Below are 21549 nucleotides of genomic sequence, written 5' to 3' on the forward strand. Positions count from 1 at the left end.
TCAAGTGGTTGGGAAATAGGAGTCTAACTTCCTCATAGGAAACAAGGAAGGAACTGTCAACACAAATAATCATTTAAAACAAACCCTGAATTGCTTTAAATATTATAGATAAAGGGTGAACAAAAAAGGACAAAATCACATCGTGCATCACCTCATTATATCAACACAGGCACTTACTACAGGCTGTAATAATAAATGTATTGATGGTGTTGCAATCGATGTGCAGCTGTAGTATGCTCTGCGTGAGAAACGTGCTCACTGGTCCACACATTGAGACGCCGGCAGGGGGCACTGTAGTGGAGTGAGTCCACGAGGCGGAGGTACGCGTGTTTTGGGGAACCAGAGAAGCTCTGGGCTGCAAGTTTCTCTTTAAAACACAGATTTTAAGGTATGTATTTTAACCCATTCAACCAAAGATCAATTTAGTGTTACATTGGTTGTATAGTGCAACCTCTCTGTTTAGCCTCATAAATGCAGTGTTTTCTTATTTTTTAAACTATAGATTATTATTCTAACGTAGTGAAAAATCTCATACAGTCGGGTCTAGAAAATGCTTGTGTGCATCTCCCCATAAAACATTTATTCGAAAGCCCATTTCTGCCAGTTAAAGAAAAGAAAAAAAACATGAAAATTTTAACTTTCTTATGTGAAAAGTCACGAGACAAAAAGTCATAAATATGTATTTAAAAGACGAAATGAAGACATAACAGTTGACATTTAAATCAAATCAGATCAAATGAATTTTATTTCTACAGGCCAAAATCACGGGCTTTAGCATTTGTACAGAGAATTACATCCTCTGTCCTTAAACCCCTGGGGGGGGGGAACTCTTTCAATGGGGGGGTTGAAAGAAACCCCAGGAAGAGCCACAGAGGAGGGATCCCTCTCCCAGGACAGAAAGACATGCAGTAGATGTCACATGTACAGAACAGAACAACAAAATCACAGTTTACAAGTTTCATCGACTGAATATGTGATAGAAATTGACACAAATTTATATCTCATATTGTTTATACTTATTTAATGGTAATGACTTTTCATGTCATAATTTTGACCTTTTAATCTCAGTTACGATTTTTATCTCACAATTCTAACTTTATAGCTCATAATTTACTTTTCCTAACTATTTATATGTCATTTTCACTTAATATGAAATCACTTTTACTTTTTATTTATCATGCTAACTTTTTATCCCATTATTACATTATATCCGATTATTTCTTTATTTCATAACTTTTTTCTACACTGTCACCGCCCCTACGGACTGTGCTGTATGAGAAAACATTCGGCCCACAAGCCCATTGCCCCACCACGTGTCCCATCGCTCCTGCACAAAAACATCACGAGTGGCTGCTGCAGCTGCGATGCTACACATTACCACCATCTATATATACAGCACATGGTAGCTACTTGTAGCGACGGACAACACTGAGCCCCCACCTTTGTGTCTGCAGCACTTTTCCACTTCACAAGTTAAAGTTGTGAAACTTTTACATTAGTTGTAACGTGCTCACAACTTGGAAGCCATTTTTTCGTTGTTGAAGGCTGTGAGCGAGTGTTGCAAAGGCGAGTTTGAGGACTTTTAAAAACAGCAGTACCCCTCCACCCGCAGTAGCAGGAGCAGGAGCTAGCATGTCGACCGCCGCCGCAAAAGAAGTGAAAAGCTGCCCCATCCCGACCAAGGTGCTCACCCTGAAGGACTGGTCCCAGCTACCCGACTGTTACAGCCAGACCCCCGGGGGAACCCTCTTCTCCACCACGCCTGGAGGTAAGGACCGTGGTGACGCGCAACTTCCGAGCGCTGCGTTTTCCCTCTAAGGACTATTATTTCATATTTTAGTCTGTTTCAGCTTTGTTTTGTTTTCTGTTACACCTGGAAGAGAAATGTAGCTTACTAAAGCTGTAACTCGCCAGTTTTTGTGCATACGTGCAAATACGCAGCTGAACAAGTTCTCGCGAGACGCTGCAGAACAATACACGCATGGATAAAACAGCTGACTAAAGTTTTGATTTAAAATTCGACTCGAGCTCGAACTTATGATGGACCTGTATGAACAGTTACATAAATAGGATAAACGTGTATACAGGCTTTGTTGCTCACGTTGATTGCAGCCCCCCTGTTGTCAACAAGTCTGCTGTTGTCTGATGACTAGTCAAAGTGAACCAAGAACTGAAATCATGTAGTACTTTCCCCCTATAAGTAGTGTGGAGTGTTGTCAGGATTTCGTTTTTTACTCTTCTTTTTACAATTGAAACAATACAGTAGTAACATAACCATGTGTTTTTGAAATGTCTAACAATGGTAAATTTGACATGAATATTGAACATGCATATTTCAAATTAAAATTTTTATGTGACCCTTCCCACACATGCTGAGGTGCTGATCCCACAGTCAGCCACTTGCTGCTGCATCAAAAAAAACAAACCCTGACTGCTAAACACAACAAGAGCCCTCTAACCCCGTGACTTGGGGTTTGAAGAAGGGTGTATGTGACCAGCTGCCAGAGCAGCCAAGCGATTGGCCCCTGCATTGGTGGAGGAGTTGGAGGCCGTCCTATCCGTGCTGCTCTCTGCCATGCATTTCAGGAACTGTAGAGAACATTCTGTACAAGTTGAGAGGAGGAGGGAGAGGAACTGTCTAATGCATGGGGAGCACGAGCAACATGTTTGTTTTATCTGTGCCACAAAATTGACAGCATTGGTAAACATGGCGTGTGTCGAAGTTGCACACAGTTTTTGACTTTAATTCCACTTTCATTTCAGTCTACTGGTCTCATGCCATGTGTTGCCCCCATGTTTTGCATAACTGCCCTGCACTGTAATGCAGCCTTGCAATGCGTTGCTTGCGTTAAAGCATGCATTCCAGCCCCCCTTCCTCACCCCACTTCCCCCCCCTGCTTTGGTTCCCTTTGTCCAGGATGAACTGCAGCTGTTACATAACATGTTTTTCCTTGTCGAGGGGTGAAGCATATACTGTATGTAACAGTTCAAACTCCAGTAAAAAATATCAGCAGAGCACTCCTTGACTCAGCCATGTCCTGGTCAAACTTATCACAAGACAGCCTTTATGATACTGTTTGTTTGGAGTTGGCCCAAGTCCAAATAGCTGACGTAATACGTGCCTTTATTTCGATATCTTGAGAAAAGCCATCCTTGAGTTGATACTTACCTAGTTAGCTCGTTCCCTCTGCTGTCAATGTTAAAGCTTTTACTCAAAAATAAAAACATGTGGCTTCAATCTCATTTCAGTCTCCCCCCCTGGCTTCAAAGACAGAATGTTTTGTGCTCTTATTTCCTAGAACTCATTTCAGGGACAGCCTTCATCCCTCCCCTCTGCGCACACGCTGAACCCTCCTTTCCCCTCTAAAATTCCCTCCTGTAGAGGGTAATGATATATAACGCTGCAGATATGTATTTCGCAGAGATTCATAGGCCCAACTAGGCCCTATTTTGATTGTGATATTTCAGCATTCAGTCTGTTGTCTGTAACCTTTTTAGGAAGTCATATCTAAAGTTTGCTAAATGCAGATCAAACATCAGATTTTCTCTTTTTAAAACCACAGGTACCCGCATCATCTATGACAGGAAGTTCCTGTTGGATTGTCGAAACTCCCCTATCGCCCGGACCCCCCCATGCTGTCTGCCCCAGATCCCAGGGGTAACAGTACCTGCTACACACCCCATAGGCAAATTGCAGGATCTCAAAGAAGAGGTAGAGGAGGAAGAGAAAGACATGGCAGGTAATCATACCAGTACTTAGTTCTTGTTTTCTCTTAGCTTGACTAGTTTTATACACACTCCTTAATGTCTGCGAGCACATACAGACGCATACAAAACAGATATATTGAGGTTTTTTTATTTTTTTTTTAAATGAACTTCACAATGCACAATTTCTAGCGTTATCTAATAGAACAGCACACATTACGGCTTTCCTTCTCACCATGCTGCTTCCATGAACTTGCAACCCTTTTGTTTTCCACACTGAGTCGTCATGAGTATTCATCATGTGCTAATACGGCAAATAGGTGCAGCATGTGTCTCTGCAGTGCCATGCCTACATTTTTGCAGCCTGGCAGTTGTGCAGTGTCGAGGACTGGGTCAGGAGTGTTCAGTAATTATCGCCATGCACTCGTTTAGTCTTTCACGGGTCGTGCCTTCATGGACATAACAGGCTTTCAGAACTAGGCCAGTGGCTTTGTACTGAATGATTACTGTGTTTCATACCTCATAAGATGGGCGATCTCTTGTTTTCTGGCTGTTAGGTTGTTGTTGAGGGCTGAAGGATATCAATAACAGTAATGTAACAGTTATACGATTTTACTGAGGTGTCTGTATTCCTGACGGCCCTCTCCAGGGGATGTAATGCCCTGTTTGAGATCAAAGAGCTCATTTTGGCAGTGGTTCTCTTGTGGGGCTGCCTGATCCAAGGTTTGGGCTCATGGGCAAGTTGAGACAGCTATTTACTATTGAGTGAAACCGACCAAACATCAGTCTGTCTCTCCATTCCTTCTGTCAAACCAAAGACCATAGGGATTAAGGATGACCCCCTTTTTTTCCCCCCTTCCCCCCTTGTCGGTGTTGGTAAACACAGGACAATTCATGCCGTTTGGATTTGTGAGCTACACCCTTTTTAGTCTGTTTGTTTTTTCTCTTGACAGTTAGGGTTGATAAAGTCTGTACTCTGTGTCCTCTCTGTAGTCCGTTGAGGTGTGGTTGTGCTTAGGTTGCAAATACAAAACTTTTTGCTGCCAGCTGACTATCAGATATCTTCCTTATTAATCTTTTAACGGTTTCCTTCTCTCCCTTCTTCAACAGATGACAACCAGTTTGAGATGGACATCTGAGCTCCAGTACTACCTCCTGTGGAGAGTTATTAGTTAAAACACCTCCAAGGTCATTACTGACTGTAATGCATTGCATATTAAAGCTTTTTTTCACCTTTTTTTTAAATAAAAAGCTTTTTGTGAGGAACCAAAAAGAATGGAAAAGTTAAACTATAGGATGTTTTTGATCCTAAAAAAAAGTATGTTAAGCAAAGACATGGTGTTATGGGTTGATTTGGTTGCTCACTCACTTCAGAGCTGCAGCAGGATTTGAAAAAAATCTGTTTTGATTTAGCTTTTTTTTTATCTTTTGTAAATAAGAAAATTGTACTATGTAGCCTATTTTTAAGTTGGGGAATATGAGATGATTACATTACGACATGTAGAAATTTTTACTGCAGGCATCAGTTATGTTTTGTTGTATTTCCCCAGAAATAAGGACAGCTTACTTTCTGTGATAGGCAAACACGCGTCTCCTAATAACTGGGGCCGTGCCTACTGAAAATCAGCTCTTACTGTTTTGTATGGAAATGTGAATAATTTCAAATAAAGGCTGTTCCAACAGTCGGCAATTATGTGTTTTGTTTTTTATTTTTCTTATTCAAAGGTTACTCTGATAAATGTACACATTTTTATTGTGTTTACAAGTCTTGGGGAGTACTACTGCCTCTTGAAAAAAGTACTATTAAGCCGTTTGTGGCTTTCGAGGAAGCTGCATGTAATTGGATGAACTGCTTCCAGTGCTGTCACTCAGTTACGTTGTCGGCAGTGTTGATGCCAGGTTTTGAAAAGAAGAATGCATGGAATAAAAAAAGGTGACGTGACAGAATGAGTTCAGCAGTGTTGTAGGAGTACAATGGAAGACCAATGGACTGCTTTTTTGCCCACAATGCAACTCACTGGAGGGAACTTATTAGATTGCATGCAGCTTCCTCTAGAGCCACAAAAGGCTTTCTATGTGGAAAATTGATGGAGATACCCTTAGAATGTATACCTCATTATATATTAAGTAATGTTCACGACTAGAGCCTACCTATATATTGGTTGACTGATACTTGCCTATTGAATATATATTGTAGCGGAGTATTTTGTCCGATATGAAAACAGTTTTTGTTTTATTTTACAGATTATAATGCCGAAAAATAATACTGGGGTGATAAAGACATGGTATCAAATGTATGTATGTATACTTTAATATGTATATATGAAGTTTTTTCAGGCCATTTATGATATTTAAAACTCCCAGTTAACTGTTTCATTGTACTGTAACAGTATATGAAGAATATAACATTTGTTCACATTGGAATCTTTTGTCTATTAGTGATCACAGTGTCAGTGTTGTCTAAAGTCTAGTAAAAAACGTTCATTATGTAATATTTTCTTCCCTCATATAGCTGCATGCTGTCAAGGAGCTCAACCATGTGCAAATATAACACTGAAAATTGATTACACATTTATAGTGGGAAACAAAGTCTAATTTACTTCTTAGCCAATTAATTTTTGTGTTTTTTTTGTTCATTTGTTAAAGTGTTTCCCTCAACTGAATTTGAAGTCTTTCATAACATGAAACTTTGTCTTCTGAAGCGCTTTGCATATGTTTTATAAGAGCATACAGGGTAAATCTCTGCTTAATGTCTGTTCATGCCTGCTTACTGTACAGTGTCCACAACAACAGAGCCTCAGAACACCTTGTGTAATGGAAAAACATGTGGCCTCAAAAAACCTAAAGGTTAAGCAGTTCACCTGCTGCATAACCATCTATGTATGGAGTGGTATCTGTCTGTGCGCTGCCCCAACACAGCCAGACTGTGTTGAATTGATTACAATTTTTAAGTAGTCGCCTCGGGCAGATTTATTCGCTTTAAGATCAGTCTTATAACTCATAACTTTATGTTGCTCAAGATAGAATATTGAACAGTATCTCATCTTTGCACACGTCTTAATCAAGACTTAATGACTAGTGAAGATCGACAAATATTTTCAGATTTGTTCAGTGGATTCAGACCATTAGCACACGTTAATGAAAGGCTGAAGGAGCCTTAGCCCTGTGTGCACTGTGTATTTGGCCTCTCACTTTATCCACAGGGTCAGGTCTACATACAGTATGCCTGCCTGTTTTAGACGCTTATCTGTAGAATACAAGAGCTGAATGCAGGAGCAGGCCTGCTCCTAAGGAATGAGGGCAGCTGCAGCCCAAAGACAAGCCAGACATATTAAAACCACCCTGCAATGTAGGGGTGGCATGTGGGGTGTGACACCTGCTGGTATTTGACCAGGCAGTCATCTCAAATATGTAATTGTGGATTTACTGAGGATGTACTGTATGGCTTGTGCTGAGGCAGATATGGCCACAATAAATAATTGTTTCAGCACTGATGACATGTCGGGGTGTATCTTCAGAACTGAGCAGAGAGCAGATAAGCAGGTCATGTATGATGTGGGTCAGTCTGCACAGCTGTTCTTATTCCACAGCCTTGCAGATGTGGCAAGAACTTTGATTTGCATTAAAGCTAATTACTGTTTTTCGGAAAGGAGGCTCTGATTTATTGACTTTATCTGAAATAATAAAATTCTGAGCAGGTTTACCATGTGCTTAGTATTTGGTCATTCTCATTTAATAGATGCAAAGTTAACGTGCTGTGAGCCATAGTGCAACTCTGCCCTACTGCAAACACCAGACCGACATGGGACCGACAGAGGCACAGAACGATAACGATAACTTTTTTGCCAGAAATCAGGGTAATGCTTAATCAGTTGACATTTTGTGTGCACTTGGCTGTTTTTGTCAAACGTGCCTACTGACCTGCATGTACTGTTTGAACAAGTGTGCGTTTGTGTGTTTGTGCAAGGAACATGTGAGAAGAAGACCAGGTGACTGAGAGGAACGCCACGTGATCCCGTCATGTAGTTTTGAGGGCTGTCCTGTCTGGCAGACACGGAGATATGAAACTGAAAATAATACGCAAATCCACTCCTTATTTGTCATATGCACCATGATTAGTGGCCACTTTAATTTGATGTAAACATCACGTAAAAGTCACTGCAACGTCAAATCACTCATGCAAATGATTTCCAACACATAGTAATCTCTTGTTTTTAATTAACCTTGAATTTATGAGTGGGTTTACAACTAGAAATGTATCCAGAGGTGATGTATTGGCCACAGTAGGAGGTCCTTGCTAGTGCATATTTTTTCAGTGAGCATGTGACATTGACACATGAGCATGTAAGTAACTATCAGGACAAGGTACGCGTCATTGAGCCAAAACTGTTTGCAACAAAACAAATGTTTCACAATGCTTGTTTTAATGTCTAGACAAGTAATGCATTGTATAAACCTCCATACAGTGCTGTCTAACTGCATCACACAGATTACACTGAATCCAATTAGTGACCATAAATGTGTAAATCTTACACATTTCTTGTTTCTCACATAAAGCCGATCAATGGTTTGATTGTACATACATCAACAAAAACAACGCCTTGTCACATTAGCCACTCCACTACAGACGACCAGCCTTTTAGTTTCGGTGAACTCTGGTTAACTTGCTCCATTGCCCTTTTCCATAAACAAAATATCTTCCGTCTTCTTCTCCTTTCCCCCCCTGCTCCCCCTACACTTTCCACTGTAAGAGGGTCAGCTTGACTGGTAGACGAGGCTCTATTTTTGTCATCCTGCTCCCGTCGAAGCCTTTGGTGCAGACTCAGGCTGAATTGCCGGGGTGACGATGTAAACAGACACTGTAACACACAACCTGTTTGATCACATCTATCATGGTAGGGAGGGGACAGGGACTGAAGTGGGCAGCTTGTTTGTCTCATGTATGCACACACACTCTCAGACTTTAGATTCACATTTCATTTATTTAAACATTTACACAGCAGTAATTCAGACAGCTCTTTAAAAGAGTCACTTTTGTTAAGTCTGTTTACACCAGTGAAATAATGCTAAATTCCTTTATCACTGCTACGCTCTGAAATGAAAGTCACAAGCTGCTCTTTGGATCATGCTCGATTCATATACAAGGATGTTCAACATTGATTCAACCTGTCTCCTGGCTCCTCTTGGCGAGGTTTCAACAAAAGACGGTGTATTGAAATTTTGAAAATATAAAAAAATCAAAAGAAGAAGAAACACTTTTGACCTGTCAGCTTAAGCTAGGTTGATAACAAACCTTGGCTTTGTTCACTATGCAACAAATATATGCAGAATGACAAGGCAGAATATGCTGATTTACCATGAATTTGGCTCAATCTTAGGATAACGCCTGTGGCGGCCAATGGACCAGCCCAGTTACGACATTTGTTTATCACATTCACATGAAATGCTTATCAGCCACCTTCCACATCAGGAGGCAGAGGTGATGGCTGCCAAACAGTATCTCTGTACTCTATCGTAACATACTTTACCATGTGTTGCATCTGTCAAAAGTCAGGTCCTTGTTTTTTGGAGTCACCACTGATCTACAACTCTGTCTGTTTACATAAGCTGCCTATTGTACATACTCATAGTGCAAGCCTCATCACATGTTGCTTGACACTCTGGTATCACCTTGCAGAATAGAGACCATTTCCTTTTAAGTTCCACTGTCAGTGGCAGCTGGCATGTTGGCTCTCTGCCACCATGCTACTATATTCACACTGAAGTCATGTAATGTCATGCCTGGTGGAGGAACTGAAACCAAGTTTCACAGCCCTGTCTACCAGCTATATGACCCGTTGCATGTGTGCACGGTCCATATGCATGGGTGTGTTTATCTGACAGCTGTAGTGACTTTGTACTTTACAGACTGATAATATACATACAAATCTTATCTCCATCTCATAGAATATGATACTTGTAAAGTGGAAAAGCAGCTGAAGCTATCAAATATTATAAAATTATTTAACACTTACAGATGGCACTCTGCAGTATAATGTGTACTTGATACTTGTGGCATATTCTGCTGATTGCACTGTTTAACATTCTGAATGCAGGACTTTTGTTTGTAATGGACTATTTTAAGCGGTGGTATTGCCACTTTTACTTTTCTTCCACCGCTGGCTTTCATGTGCTGCATATGTATATGCACTATACATGTGTGCACTTGCACTTCAGTCTGTCTGTGAGGCGTCCCGTCGCCGCTCATCTAAAAAGGAGCACTGACACTGACACTGAGTTAAAGCCCAACATGTGCAGTGAGGCCCCTGAGCCATAGTTCTGGCTTGTCATAACAGAAACCGAGCAGGCTCACTCAGATATAGGCTACTCTTCTGTGAAGAAAAACATAGCTTAAAAATTGTTCAGACATAGTGTTTGGACCTTATAGACCAAATAATTGCCAATGACTGCATTAGTTCAAAGGCATTCAGTCTCCTTTGTCTTAAACTGTACTTTAAATGAAAGCTGAACCTTTCTCAACAAAGCTGTGTACCATTATTATTGTAACACTCTTTCTAAGAAAACTATTCAGGTCTTGAAAGTGTTTGGCTGACAGAAAAAGATGTTTAAATCAAGTGCTCCTTGTGTGCTGGATCTACAGCAGAGGGCCCTCTTTGAGTAGCAGGTGTTGCTGATCATTACATTTCCATATCAAAACTAAACCACAACAAATGTCTAATACCTAACAACACAACATTTACACAACCGGTCGCCCTTTAAAAAGGCAGAACAGCAACAGCAAGCAGTTAAGAGTATAATAGACTGGGAATACACTGACATCTGCTGGAAGAAAGCCAGCAATACACCCAAACGGGTCTGCCGTTTGTGTCGTGGATGAAAACACAATCGTGCGGTAAACAGGAGCTCCAAAATTCTTTTAAATTTTTATACACACTCATTTGTTTATCAGCTAAAAGTTTTCATAAGCTCATTAAAAATCTGAAATCAAATTCCAAGGGCGAAACAAATACGGTCACTAAGTAATGATTAACGTTTATTGGTCACTCATCTCAATTTATTTGTCACCCACCTGAGCTACCCTGCCCCCTCCTCTGTATTTCCTCATGAGCGAGGTGATGCCTGTTCAATCTTTTATCAAGTCAGGTGATCAGGAGTCAACGCTTTTCACCCTTGACGTCCCTCTCGTCATCGCTGTGGCTCGTGATTGGACGCACCGAGCAGCGGGCAGTCGCAGCAGCCAATCACGGCCTCAGCTGCCCACGCAGCACTCCCCGTCCGTAGCTTACAAATGACATCACGTCCCGCAAACCGTCCGTGATACGCACCGGGTTTCTGGTGACAAGAGGGTCGCTCATTGCGGTAAACGAAATTAAAAGAATAGCGATAAACAGTGACGACAGAAGAAGTTTCTTTCTCAGCTGACATCGCCGCTGTTTACCTCACACCAGGATACTATTTTTTTTAAAGGTAGGCTGTTTACTCGTGTCAGTAACTTCTCTATTTTAATATGTTTAGGAGCCGAGTCATCATTAACTTGGGGGGCTGGAAAAACCTTAACAGGACTACGGTTGGGGGTTGTGGCCTGCAGGGGCCACTTCCCTTTTTAGAAGCTTTTAATATTTCTTAAACATTATATTGATAATTGATAATACGAAAAATGCACCTGTTCCCCACTACTACCAATGTAAATATTCATAGGCCACTAATAGGTATGAAGGCTAATATAGTGTTTTAGCTAACACACTAGCTTAATAGCTAGACCAATCATGATGCTATCTGTTAGTTTAGCACGTGGCAGCAAGGAGTTTTTCTTCCTTTACCGTGAATTGGTAATTTTTTTTGTGGAATCAGTTTTTTGTCGCGACTTTGCTCTGGTGGGGTGTCTTCCTCTAAACCCATTATTCCTGCGATGTCTCCAGATGTGGAGAAGGTAGACACAGATTGCCAGACAACGCAGCTGCATATACAGCTCAGCCTATGTAAGCACAGTCGTAATAAAATTAAGCTCCTTTGTCTCTCTGTGAACTAGGCCAACGCAGCCTTGTTCTGTACACCTGCATAAAGAAAAAGGCTCTAAATACATACATCCCTCATACATTTAGGGATGGAAAATCATTTGTTGTATTAGTGTGTAATATTTCTTCTCTTATCTTTAGATGTCGACATTACATGTGGTACATTTCCTGTTCCTGTTCTATATAGTTCTCCCAGTATCGTTATTATGCTATTAATCTATAACCACAACATTGCCATGTACTGTATATCAGCTTAACCTCATTTGGAACTGGCACCACTGAGTGGGTTTTACAGAGTTTAATTTAGATTTACTTGATCTTGTGCCCTGTTGTGTTCTTTTCTTAGCCTACAGAGGTAGCATTTTAATTCAAATTCTCCATTTTAGAGGATTTTTTATATTGTTAATTGTTTAATGCTCCTATCGTAATCAAACATTAGCAAACTGACTACGCCCTTTCACTCCTTATGTCAATATTGCCATTAGGTACAAATGGATTTAATGGATTCAGAGACGTGTGGTGCTCTATCCATGTGTGTATTATCACCATGATTCTGTTGTGGAAACACTGTCTTAGCTCACACGGCTTACACACAGGGGAAAACCAAATGACACACATGCAAATGAACACACTTGTACAATAAGAATACACAAATGCTGGGTAACCTTTATATGCTGCTGGAGACACCCTCATTGGTTTCACATTACTGATTATTTGGAAGCTCCCTTTGAAAGCAGTAAGGTAACACTCTCTCGACACACATGAGCGAAACAAAGGTGAGACAGCCATCACAGAAACCTTCCTGTTAACAGTGAGAAAGAGAGATCTGATAACTGTGTTGTTTTACCACTCCTCGTTGCCTAAAGGTACTAAGAAAACAAATCACCAGAGACCACTGTGCTTTGTCTGGAACATGGTAACCGTTGTTAGAGAGGCCTTGCCATCTGTCAGTGGCTTTAAGGACGCGTTCAGGTAAAGAGACGTCCAACAATCTTTTTAAAAGCACTGCACACAGAAGGCTATTGCTGATGGTAAACCAAGAGATAATAATTGAGACATTTCCCTTTGGGGGAACTGTGATTGTATTCAGAAATTAGGTGGGGGCGACCAGAGAGCCAACCATAAAACTTGTTGGCTCAGTAATATTATTACTAGATCATAGAGATTAAAAACATTGCTGTTATACTTTGAACCCAATAAATACAATGTAAGTTTTTCCAGAACAGATAACAAGAGTTACTAATGCGTCATATGTTTATTATCTACCAGTGCAGGAAATGTCTCATGACACGATTCGGTTTACTGCTACAGCTACTGCATTGCTTCATTAGAGGCAGGAGATTGGATATGGGTGGAGTGGCGGAGCAGAAGGGACTTGGAGTGCTATTTGGATGTTTATAGTGTAAATGCACAATGTGACTGAGGAATCCAGGGAGGCCTAGCAGTTTTCCATCTGGCTCAATATCCTTTGTAATGTCTATTCTACATGAGCAAATCCAGTGAAGGAGGCTAACACGAGGATAGTGGTGGACCCAGATCTTATCAGAAGCTATTGCTGTTGGGAAATGATGACTTCTTACTTAATCGGTCTAGAGTAGAAAATATAACCTTCAGACACTCAATTGTTTGCAGACATTTATTGCATTTACTAAATCAGTCAAACATTAAAACAGATAGGTGGCAGCATCAGGAGGAAGCATTTTGTAAGTCTTCTTTCCCATGTTGTCTCACACAAACTATCAATGTGTGATGTGTGATGATTTGATATTCACACTTATGCGTTTGTGTGTCTCTGCCTCCAAGTCGAAGTGAAAACCAAGTGTGAAAATTGTTAAGCACTTCCTCTGGACAAACAACCCAGTCATAATTAAAATCTTAGATCATGTGACTTAAGTGCTCCTCCTATGTTGGGTCTTGAGGGCCTCTTGGAGGGCCACGTGATGTGATGAAGCACACTGCCAAAAAAATGAAAAAATGAAATGTCAAATACCTTGGCCCACACACAACCACCCAAGTACAACAATGCATTGCTTGTTAAAAGCCAAAACAGCAACCACCTGCACATCTGAGAAGAATATACTTGAAGCAGTCTGACATCTGCTGGGAGAAAACCAGTAATACAGCTCACTCAAACAGGTCTGCTGTTGTATGGTGAATAAAATCCGAATGATGTTGTTAAACAAAAGCTTTCAAATATGTGTTAATATGATATTGTATTTGCTAATTTCCACGAGTTTATTCAAATCTGATGTGGACCGATTCAGTCTTGTATCAAATCAGATAATCAGGAGTCAACGCTATCTCCTGTCGTTCCGCTGGTCATCGCTCTGGCTTGTGATTGGAAGCCATAAGCAAGCACTTAGTTGTCGCAGCAGCCAATCGCTGTCTTTTGTTGCTCCCTGAATGCCCCCATCGTACCCCCCATAACCTACAAATGACATCAGGTCAAGCTAACGAGATACGCATTTGTTTCCATTGACAAGGGTCAGCCAAAAATAGTGATAAGCACTGAGGACGGCGGAAACTTCTTTCTAAAAAGACACTGCTACTTTCTTATCACACACTACGATGCTATTTATCCAAAGGTGGGTGGTCCACACACGTCTTTTGTGGTTATAACATTAATTTATTTTTTGGACTGCAGATGCCACTTCTGAACGTTAGTAGCGTCAACATTATATTGATAGCCTTACCAAATGTTGTAATGTCCGTGTGAAAATGTTCCAATACTACTCCCAATATTGATATACGTAGCCCATTAATAAGCTACCAATAAATGCAAAGCATTAACGTTAAGCTAGTAACAAGCGAGCTTAATAGCCAAATTCTAAACAATGTTAGGCTTAATGTAACTTGATTTTGTAGCAACAAGTTTTTTCTTACTTCACCATAAATTATATATTTTTGTGATACCAGTTGGGCTCAGTTCATAAGGTTTCTTATGTGTGTTTGTCTGTGTGTGTATGTGACACAGTTGTGGTTCTGATTCTTCCTAATTAGGTCCAATGGGGAGTTTGTCTATACACCTGTTAGTCCTGCGATGTCTCCAGATATACAGAAAGTAAACATAGGCTGCCAGGCTACAGAGCTGCAGAGCTGCAATGGACAGCACAGGAAAACCAAGTGCACAGATACAACTAGTACAGGCCGGTATAGCCTCTGCAGTCTATCCGTCTCATTCCCATGGTTCAATTGATTGGCCTCACCCTGTACATTGTGAACCCTGCTTCTCACAGCATTTGTAAAGCCTGTGGCTAAACAGTCAGATAATGGAACTTATATGTGGTAAGGCTGATGTGGGTTGATATTGACCGTTCACTCACAAGACGCCTTCAACCATAAAATGATATCTTCCTGTGTGGTTGTGTAAGCTACGTTGTTGCCATATAAGACCACAAAGACGTTAAATGATGCAAGACACATCGAATGATCATGACACACACTAAACCGTCTTTGGTCTGGGAAGCAGTTGCATCATTTTATTGCCTGTCTGATAATGTTGTGTTCTCGTAACTGGACCCATAGGAATTTGCTAGTTAATGTGACTCTGGAGGGTACAATTTTGTACAATTTTGTATTCTCAGCTGGCATTGGTGAAAACACACGACATACTATACATTCTCTGTCTTCACTGTAGTTGTTACACTTTTTACTATTACTACTATTAATAGTAATAATAGTACCACTATTTACTATTTAAAATTAGAAAAATGCATTTTTTTTTTATATCATCACTGCTTTTTTTGTCATTTAGGCCTTTCTCCACACCAAAGATGAATTTTGAGCAGCCCCCTCCATACACAAACAATGCCCCCTCAGCTCCAGGCTACCCAGGCCAGGGGGTACCTCAGGGTTACCCTCCACCGGTGAACATGGCACAGCCAAATCCAGCTTACCCTAACTACCCTCCTGGACCAATGGGACCTGGAGGTCCTTATCCTGGCCCAGGACAGCCTCCTTATCAAGGCTACCCTGGACAACCACAGTATGGCTGGCAGGGGGGACCGCCTCCTGGGCCTATGTATGGGGAAGCTCCCAAAAACACAGGTGAGTGGTAACACACAAAAGAGATTGGTGCAAGTGCGTACAGTATTCAGTAATCATGTCAAAACAGAAATGTGGACCTCTGACGATTTGAGAAGAGTTATCCTGAACAAACAAATGTTGACAGGCAAAAGTAAAGTAAATGTGCTTTTGAATGCAGGATTTTCCACGGATGGTGTCAATTGAGTTTAGCAAAAATAAGCAGTCCCATATGTAGAAAAAAATGTATACAAAAGAAAAATTCAAAAAGAATCCATAATCTTGACCAAAATGTTCCCCTTTTGTCACATTTTCTCACATTGTGTTACATTTTGCAACTGGAATAAATTGACTTTTTTTTGCAGCTAGCCTGTTAATCTGATGCGTTAGTGTGCAGCCAGGCAGATTTTCTACTGAATGGAGCTGAAGACTGGAACTAGAGCAGTATGGACAGAGTCTAAATTGACCACTTTGACCAGCAAGGTGATGGTCATGTGACTGACCGTTTTAGCCGAGCTAGCACTACCACTAGCTAGCTAGCTAATCTGCTTGCATCTTTACTTATGGTTGAGTACTTGTGTTTGAAACATAGCTGTACTTTTACTTGAGTACAGATTTTGGCATCTCTACCAGCCTTTATACTATACACATTTAAGTAGCTACTCTTTATTGAAAAGGATATATTTTAACAGAGTAGAACTTAGCTGTGCTCTCTCTATTATCTGATATTTCTCCTACTAGATAATCTGAACAAAGGTAGTGGAATTTGCTATGTGACAGATTCACACATTAAACAGTCCGTGGGAAATTATTGTGATAGAGTGATTGAGAAAGAAGGGGATCTTTACATATTGTTGTCAAAATCTGACCAACTAGGTGTTATATTTACATGAATATTCATAATAAAACTATTTCTCAATGTATTTCTTCCACAATCAATGAAAATTTTCATTTTTATTGCATTGTTCAGATCACAATTTTCGAAACCAAATGGAGGTTTCTTCCAGTACTACTTTTAACTGGCCTACCAGTGCAAAGCTTCCCTCTTGCAGTCTGTAGATTGTCACCCTATCTGTTTTTATGGAAGACATTTTGACACGTCACAGTAGAAAAAAGCACAGGTTTAAAAGATCAACATCTATCATTTATCTATCGCTTTCTTAGCCTGACCAACAGACCAGAACACTAAGATATTCACTTTACTGTCATGTAAAACAAGGACCAGCACGAAATCCCTATGGTTGACCCATCAGGCTTTTCTGTTAAAAGAATTACTTAAGTATCCAAATGTTTCTCAAAATAGTTGCCCACAATTAAGTTATTGTACTTGTCTGCTGACTGATAGAAAAATTAACTGATCATTTATAATACTGAGACTGCAAAAATTCCAAACATATCAGTACAAGTGAGCAGTCAAGCCAAGCTAAAAGAGTAACTTCTGTATTTTTAAACCTGAACCTTATTTTTGTGTCAAAGTGACTGATGGGAACAACAGTTTTTGAGAATGGTCCGGTATTGAGCGAGACCACTGCAGCTGCAAAGGAGGCTGCAGTGTAATTCTTCATGGCGATTGCGTGCTGTCAATGTACGTCCACTAACAATGCTTGTTTTTGCCATTGTTATAGGTGTCTGACAAAATTATTGAAAGGGCACAACAGAGTAATAAAACACTGCTCTTGCTTTCTGCAAAAAACATTTTCCTTGCCAGTATTCAACAGCATAACATTCATATTTGAAGCTTTGTAATCCATCACAAGCTCATTGGTTTTGCTGATAATGAGTTTCAGGCAGTTGTCGTTGCATCATGTGACAGAGCTCCTATCAGTCTTCTGTTCTCCTTCGTAAAATTAATTGAAGACAGCATCTTTCTCACTGGAAACTGTTCACTGGACTTATACATGTCATATATAGTATATGAGTCTTGACAGACGTGGATGTAAGGCATACAACTGCACCGTGGAAACCCTAGTATGAACTGTGAACCATACAGAGATACTCTAGCCTGGTCCCAGAATAAAATAGCTGTAATAGAGCTTAATATGTCCACTTTAAAACAAGTAGTGAGGAGTGATTGCTCTCCTCTGTGACTTTAGATAAGAGTGGCTGATCAAAGGAGACTGCTCTTGAGAACCTTCCATTGAGTCATTTTGATCGTGACCCTTTTGAATATTGGCCAATCATTAAACAGTACCCTATCATATTCAGTCTATGTAATGAACAGCTGGTCAGCAGGGTTGGGACAGTTCTTGGGTGAATATATTGGCTTTTGCTGGTTGTTTTTTTTTTTGGATGATTTTGGTTTTATCTAATGATCTACCACCAAAGACGAAGGCTGGTATTCTGCAGGCTAAACCAATAGCACTAAGGTGCCAGCCACAGCGGAGAGAGGCAGCAGGGAGATGCAGCTTGTGGAGCCAGAACATTTATACATCTAATTTGGTGAATTAAGTGTTTGCTGTGGCCCGATCAGATTAAGTTATTTTCAGAAGCATGAAAAGATAACAGAGACTGTTTTGGTGAGTTTTAAATAAACTTTGGAACCAAAACAGTGGCTGGTGTAGGTTCGCAAGTGAGTGAAAGGAACCTGCTTACTTTAAAGACACGTTCTTGTCATCACTGAGGTATTAGGGACTCCCTGCCCTCTGTGTGTGCTGCACACAGCAAAATGGTTCATTAACTGTGTTTATATAGCACTTTTTGAGTCTACCGATCACTCAAAGCACTTCACAACACTTCACACATTCATGCATGTGGCAGAGGCTGCCATGAAAGGTGCCAACTTGCTCATCAGGTGCGATACAGCGCTCCAAAGCTCCCGCTGACATGCTCACCCAGTCACATACACAGACACACACCAGTGGAACAACCATTGGGAGCAATTTGTGATTCAGTATCTGGTTCGCAGAGGATATAAACTCCCACCTTCTGATTTGTGGAGGACCCCCTACATCTACTGAACCACGTGTGCAAATATATCAAAAACCGTTGTTTGTCTGGCTGACGGCCTGTTGGAAAATTTTAACATGTCACCTAACCCTGCTGGTCACCTTGGCAACACAGTCACCTTTGTCATGAGTCACTGCTCCTGGTTGTTAAAGGCTCGATGAGAGTGTCCCTTCACATGAATGATTAATCACCAACACATGGAAGGGGATATATATTTGTTCAGGCCTGCTGTTTGTGTGTTTTATTTATTATTTTTTTTATTGAACAGATGGTGATGTTCACATATGGGTACCACATCTTTTACCCTGACTCATTTAGACGTATTGACCAAAGGTGAAGTAAAGGGAAGTACCTTGTTGGGGCATGGGAGTGTGTAGCTCTGAAAGCTCTCATTTTATTGGTTTAATGATACCTCAAAGCAGTGTTAATGTTACTCAACTGGAACACTGTCTGATAATGGCTCTGGGCTGCTATGGCATTACCATGGTGATGTGCCTCCCATGATGAATGTAATTAGAGGAAAATCATAGCAGCCATGGTTACACTTGAACTCACTGCTGAAGACTTGATGGTGTAATTCTGAGAATTATCTTTGGTTGTATGCAATTTCAGAAAAAAAGAAGTCACTAATTGCCTTTTTTTAAGTTTGTCCTCCCTTCTTCTGTATACCACCACCTTGACTCTTTCATCCTATGTTTCTTTCTCTTTTTCTCTCTCCAGTGTATGTGGTGGAGGACAGGAGAAGAGACGACACAGGAGACACGTGTCTGACAGCCTGCTGGACAGCTCTGTGTTGCTGCTGTCTCTGGGACATGCTCACATAACGTATTCCCCAACTGTTCACTCCTATTACCCACTTGCCCCCTGTTTCTGTGCCTCGAATCCCATCGCTCTCTCCCCTGCCTCGCGCTCCCTTGAAACTACCCTTCTATTTCCCCCTTGATGTCTTTAGCTCGCCTATAATTATAATCTTCAAGCCCCCCGTCTTGATGTGAAGCCCTCCACACTGACTGACAGACTGACCCTGTCTGGGGGCTACTCTGTAGCAGCTTGTAACTGAGCTTCTATACATAACCTGAATCTCAGGCTGCTTATATAATCTCACACACAACATGCTCACACACACACGCACACACACCAAGGTAGATACATAACAACACTTACACACATACAGTGTATTTTGATCTCAGGCACAACTTGTGTGAGGCTCTTTGGCACTTTATGATGATTACCTCTGTAAGATACAATTCCTGCCTGCCCTTTCAATCATCTCTAACCCTCCCCCCTTCAGCTCTGCTACGTCCCATTGCCAAGGACAACCCCTTATCCTGCACACTCCATGCCCCAAAGTCCATGGAGACCCTGGCAGCCAATGAGCCACAGGGTGCTCTTAGGAAGCTGATGCTTGAAATGTAACCCTTTCAATTGCACAGAAGCTGTTTTTTGCCGACGTTTGTCCTTAAGTAAAATCACATGGCAGTGATTCGTGTTTAATTACTGTTAATGTTTGATGGCCTCGATGTTTCATTTTTTCATGGCGATCTTGATATAAAGAATTATTCCACTTTTATTTTTATTACATATTGTACCTTGCAGATAAGACTGAAAATATGAACCAACATAAAAGCAGTGATTGCCTAACAGAAGAAACCAAATGATCTGTCAGATGCCTTTTTTGCTTTGGATGATATTCTTGCAGTAAAATAATTTATTATCCCATGAAATGGAGGGCTTTGTCATTTGTGTTTATTTGAGGATTGCAGTATATGTGTGTGACTGGGGTGTGTGGGAGGTTAAAAGAGAGCAGGGAGTATAGATCAATTTACTGTAGCTGCCATGTCCTGGCTGCATCTGTGTGACTATTTATAACACAGCTGCTGGAGCACGATGTTGGTTACAACATGGCTACCTGCCTGATGCAATTCACAAAAGCTACTTAATACTTAGACTAGTACAGAGGGGAATACTTTACTCCCCCCCTCCCCCACTCCATAAATCTGACAGGAACAGCTACTAATTAAGATTTTACATTCAAAACAAAGAACTACTTCATAAATTATGATGCATTGTTATAGATTAAACTACCCAACAGTATATAAATTAATGAAAATTAACACCACCAGAAACAAATTCAAGTACTGATTAGGTTTTAACAATGATGGATTATTCTATCTAATCATAATCAGTACTTCTACATGTGATGCCTTTTGTTTCTGGTAATATTGCTGTAACCAGTAATTATGTTTAATTGCCCACTTGGGGGCACCTGAACCAAGTTGTGAGCACAATTTTGACATGATTATCACCCTTAAAGGTGAAACAGCCTCGTGTTAGCAAACTTTTACATTTACACATCCATCAAGATTAACATTTTGCCGTTAATTTGGAGAGCTCTTTGGGGTCCACTCGGTGAATGTACGTCTGTTATTGACTCTCACTTTAGCTTTATTTTTTAGCCACGTATGATATCCAGGTCTTGTCTTTCCTGTGTGGCATATTCTGCGCCTGTTTGTAAATGTTATGTTCTTGTTTCTGCACTCCGAGGAATTCTTGCTAGAAATTGCTAGAGGCTGAATTACACACACAGGCACACACATGTCTACCCAGAATAGATACACTGTTCTGATATCTCACTTTCATTGATAAAAATGTAATTAAGGTGCATTTAAATCTATAAAACAAACAAATGTAACAAATGTAAAATAACATGTAAACAGGCCTTTACAGCTTTGTGATATATTTAGATATGAGAGCATTTGAGAATGAGAAAGAGTAATAGATTTTAATAAGAATACGTATAGTGAAGGAATTAAGAGGTAAGTAAGAATAAAATATGCAAGTAATATATAAAATAACTAAA

General features: G+C 40.5%; 2 protein-coding genes across 2 annotated transcripts; both read left to right on the forward strand.

Moving 5' to 3' along the window:
* Positions 1-1319: 1319 nt before the first annotated feature.
* On the forward strand, positions 1320-5395 carry eif4ebp3l (eukaryotic translation initiation factor 4E binding protein 3, like). Its single transcript, XM_037076440.1, has 3 exons — positions 1320-1768; positions 3564-3740; positions 4816-5395. Exons 1-3 carry the CDS (start codon positions 1633-1635, stop codon positions 4842-4844), a joined length of 342 nt encoding a protein of 113 aa, XP_036932335.1. The 5' UTR covers positions 1320-1632; the 3' UTR covers positions 4845-5395.
* A 5616-nt stretch (positions 5396-11011) lies between these two features.
* On the forward strand, positions 11012-20417 carry LOC119007473 (cysteine-rich and transmembrane domain-containing protein 1-like). The gene is made up of 3 exons (XM_037077195.1): positions 11012-11172; positions 15475-15767; positions 19410-20417. The coding sequence occupies exons 2-3, from the start codon at positions 15494-15496 to the stop codon at positions 19511-19513; spliced, it is 378 nt and encodes a 125-aa protein (XP_036933090.1). The 5' UTR covers positions 11012-11172; positions 15475-15493; the 3' UTR covers positions 19514-20417.
* The last annotated feature ends 1132 nt before the right edge of the window (positions 20418-21549 follow it).

The sequence above is a fragment of the Acanthopagrus latus genome, chromosome 18 (genome assembly GCF_904848185.1).
Source record: "Acanthopagrus latus isolate v.2019 chromosome 18, fAcaLat1.1, whole genome shotgun sequence".
Classification (NCBI taxonomy): Eukaryota; Metazoa; Chordata; class Actinopteri; order Spariformes; family Sparidae; genus Acanthopagrus; species Acanthopagrus latus.

Bases quoted from the DNA above. Each gene is read 5' to 3' on its own strand.
- LOC119007473 (XM_037077195.1), top strand. From the start codon at position 15,494: ATGAATTTTGAGCAGCCCCCTCCATACACAAACAATGCCCCCTCAGCT. The intron at 15,768-19,409 runs GTGAGTGGTAAC...TTCTCTCTCCAG, and splicing joins GGAAGCTCCCAAAAACACAG to TGTATGTGGTGGAGGACAGG.
- eif4ebp3l (XM_037076440.1), top strand. From the start codon at position 1,633: ATGTCGACCGCCGCCGCAAAAGAAGTGAAAAGCTGCCCCATCCCGACC. The intron at 1,769-3,563 runs GTAAGGACCGTG...TTAAAACCACAG, and splicing joins CTTCTCCACCACGCCTGGAG to GTACCCGCATCATCTATGAC. The intron at 3,741-4,815 runs GTAATCATACCA...CTTCTTCAACAG, and splicing joins GGAAGAGAAAGACATGGCAG to ATGACAACCAGTTTGAGATG.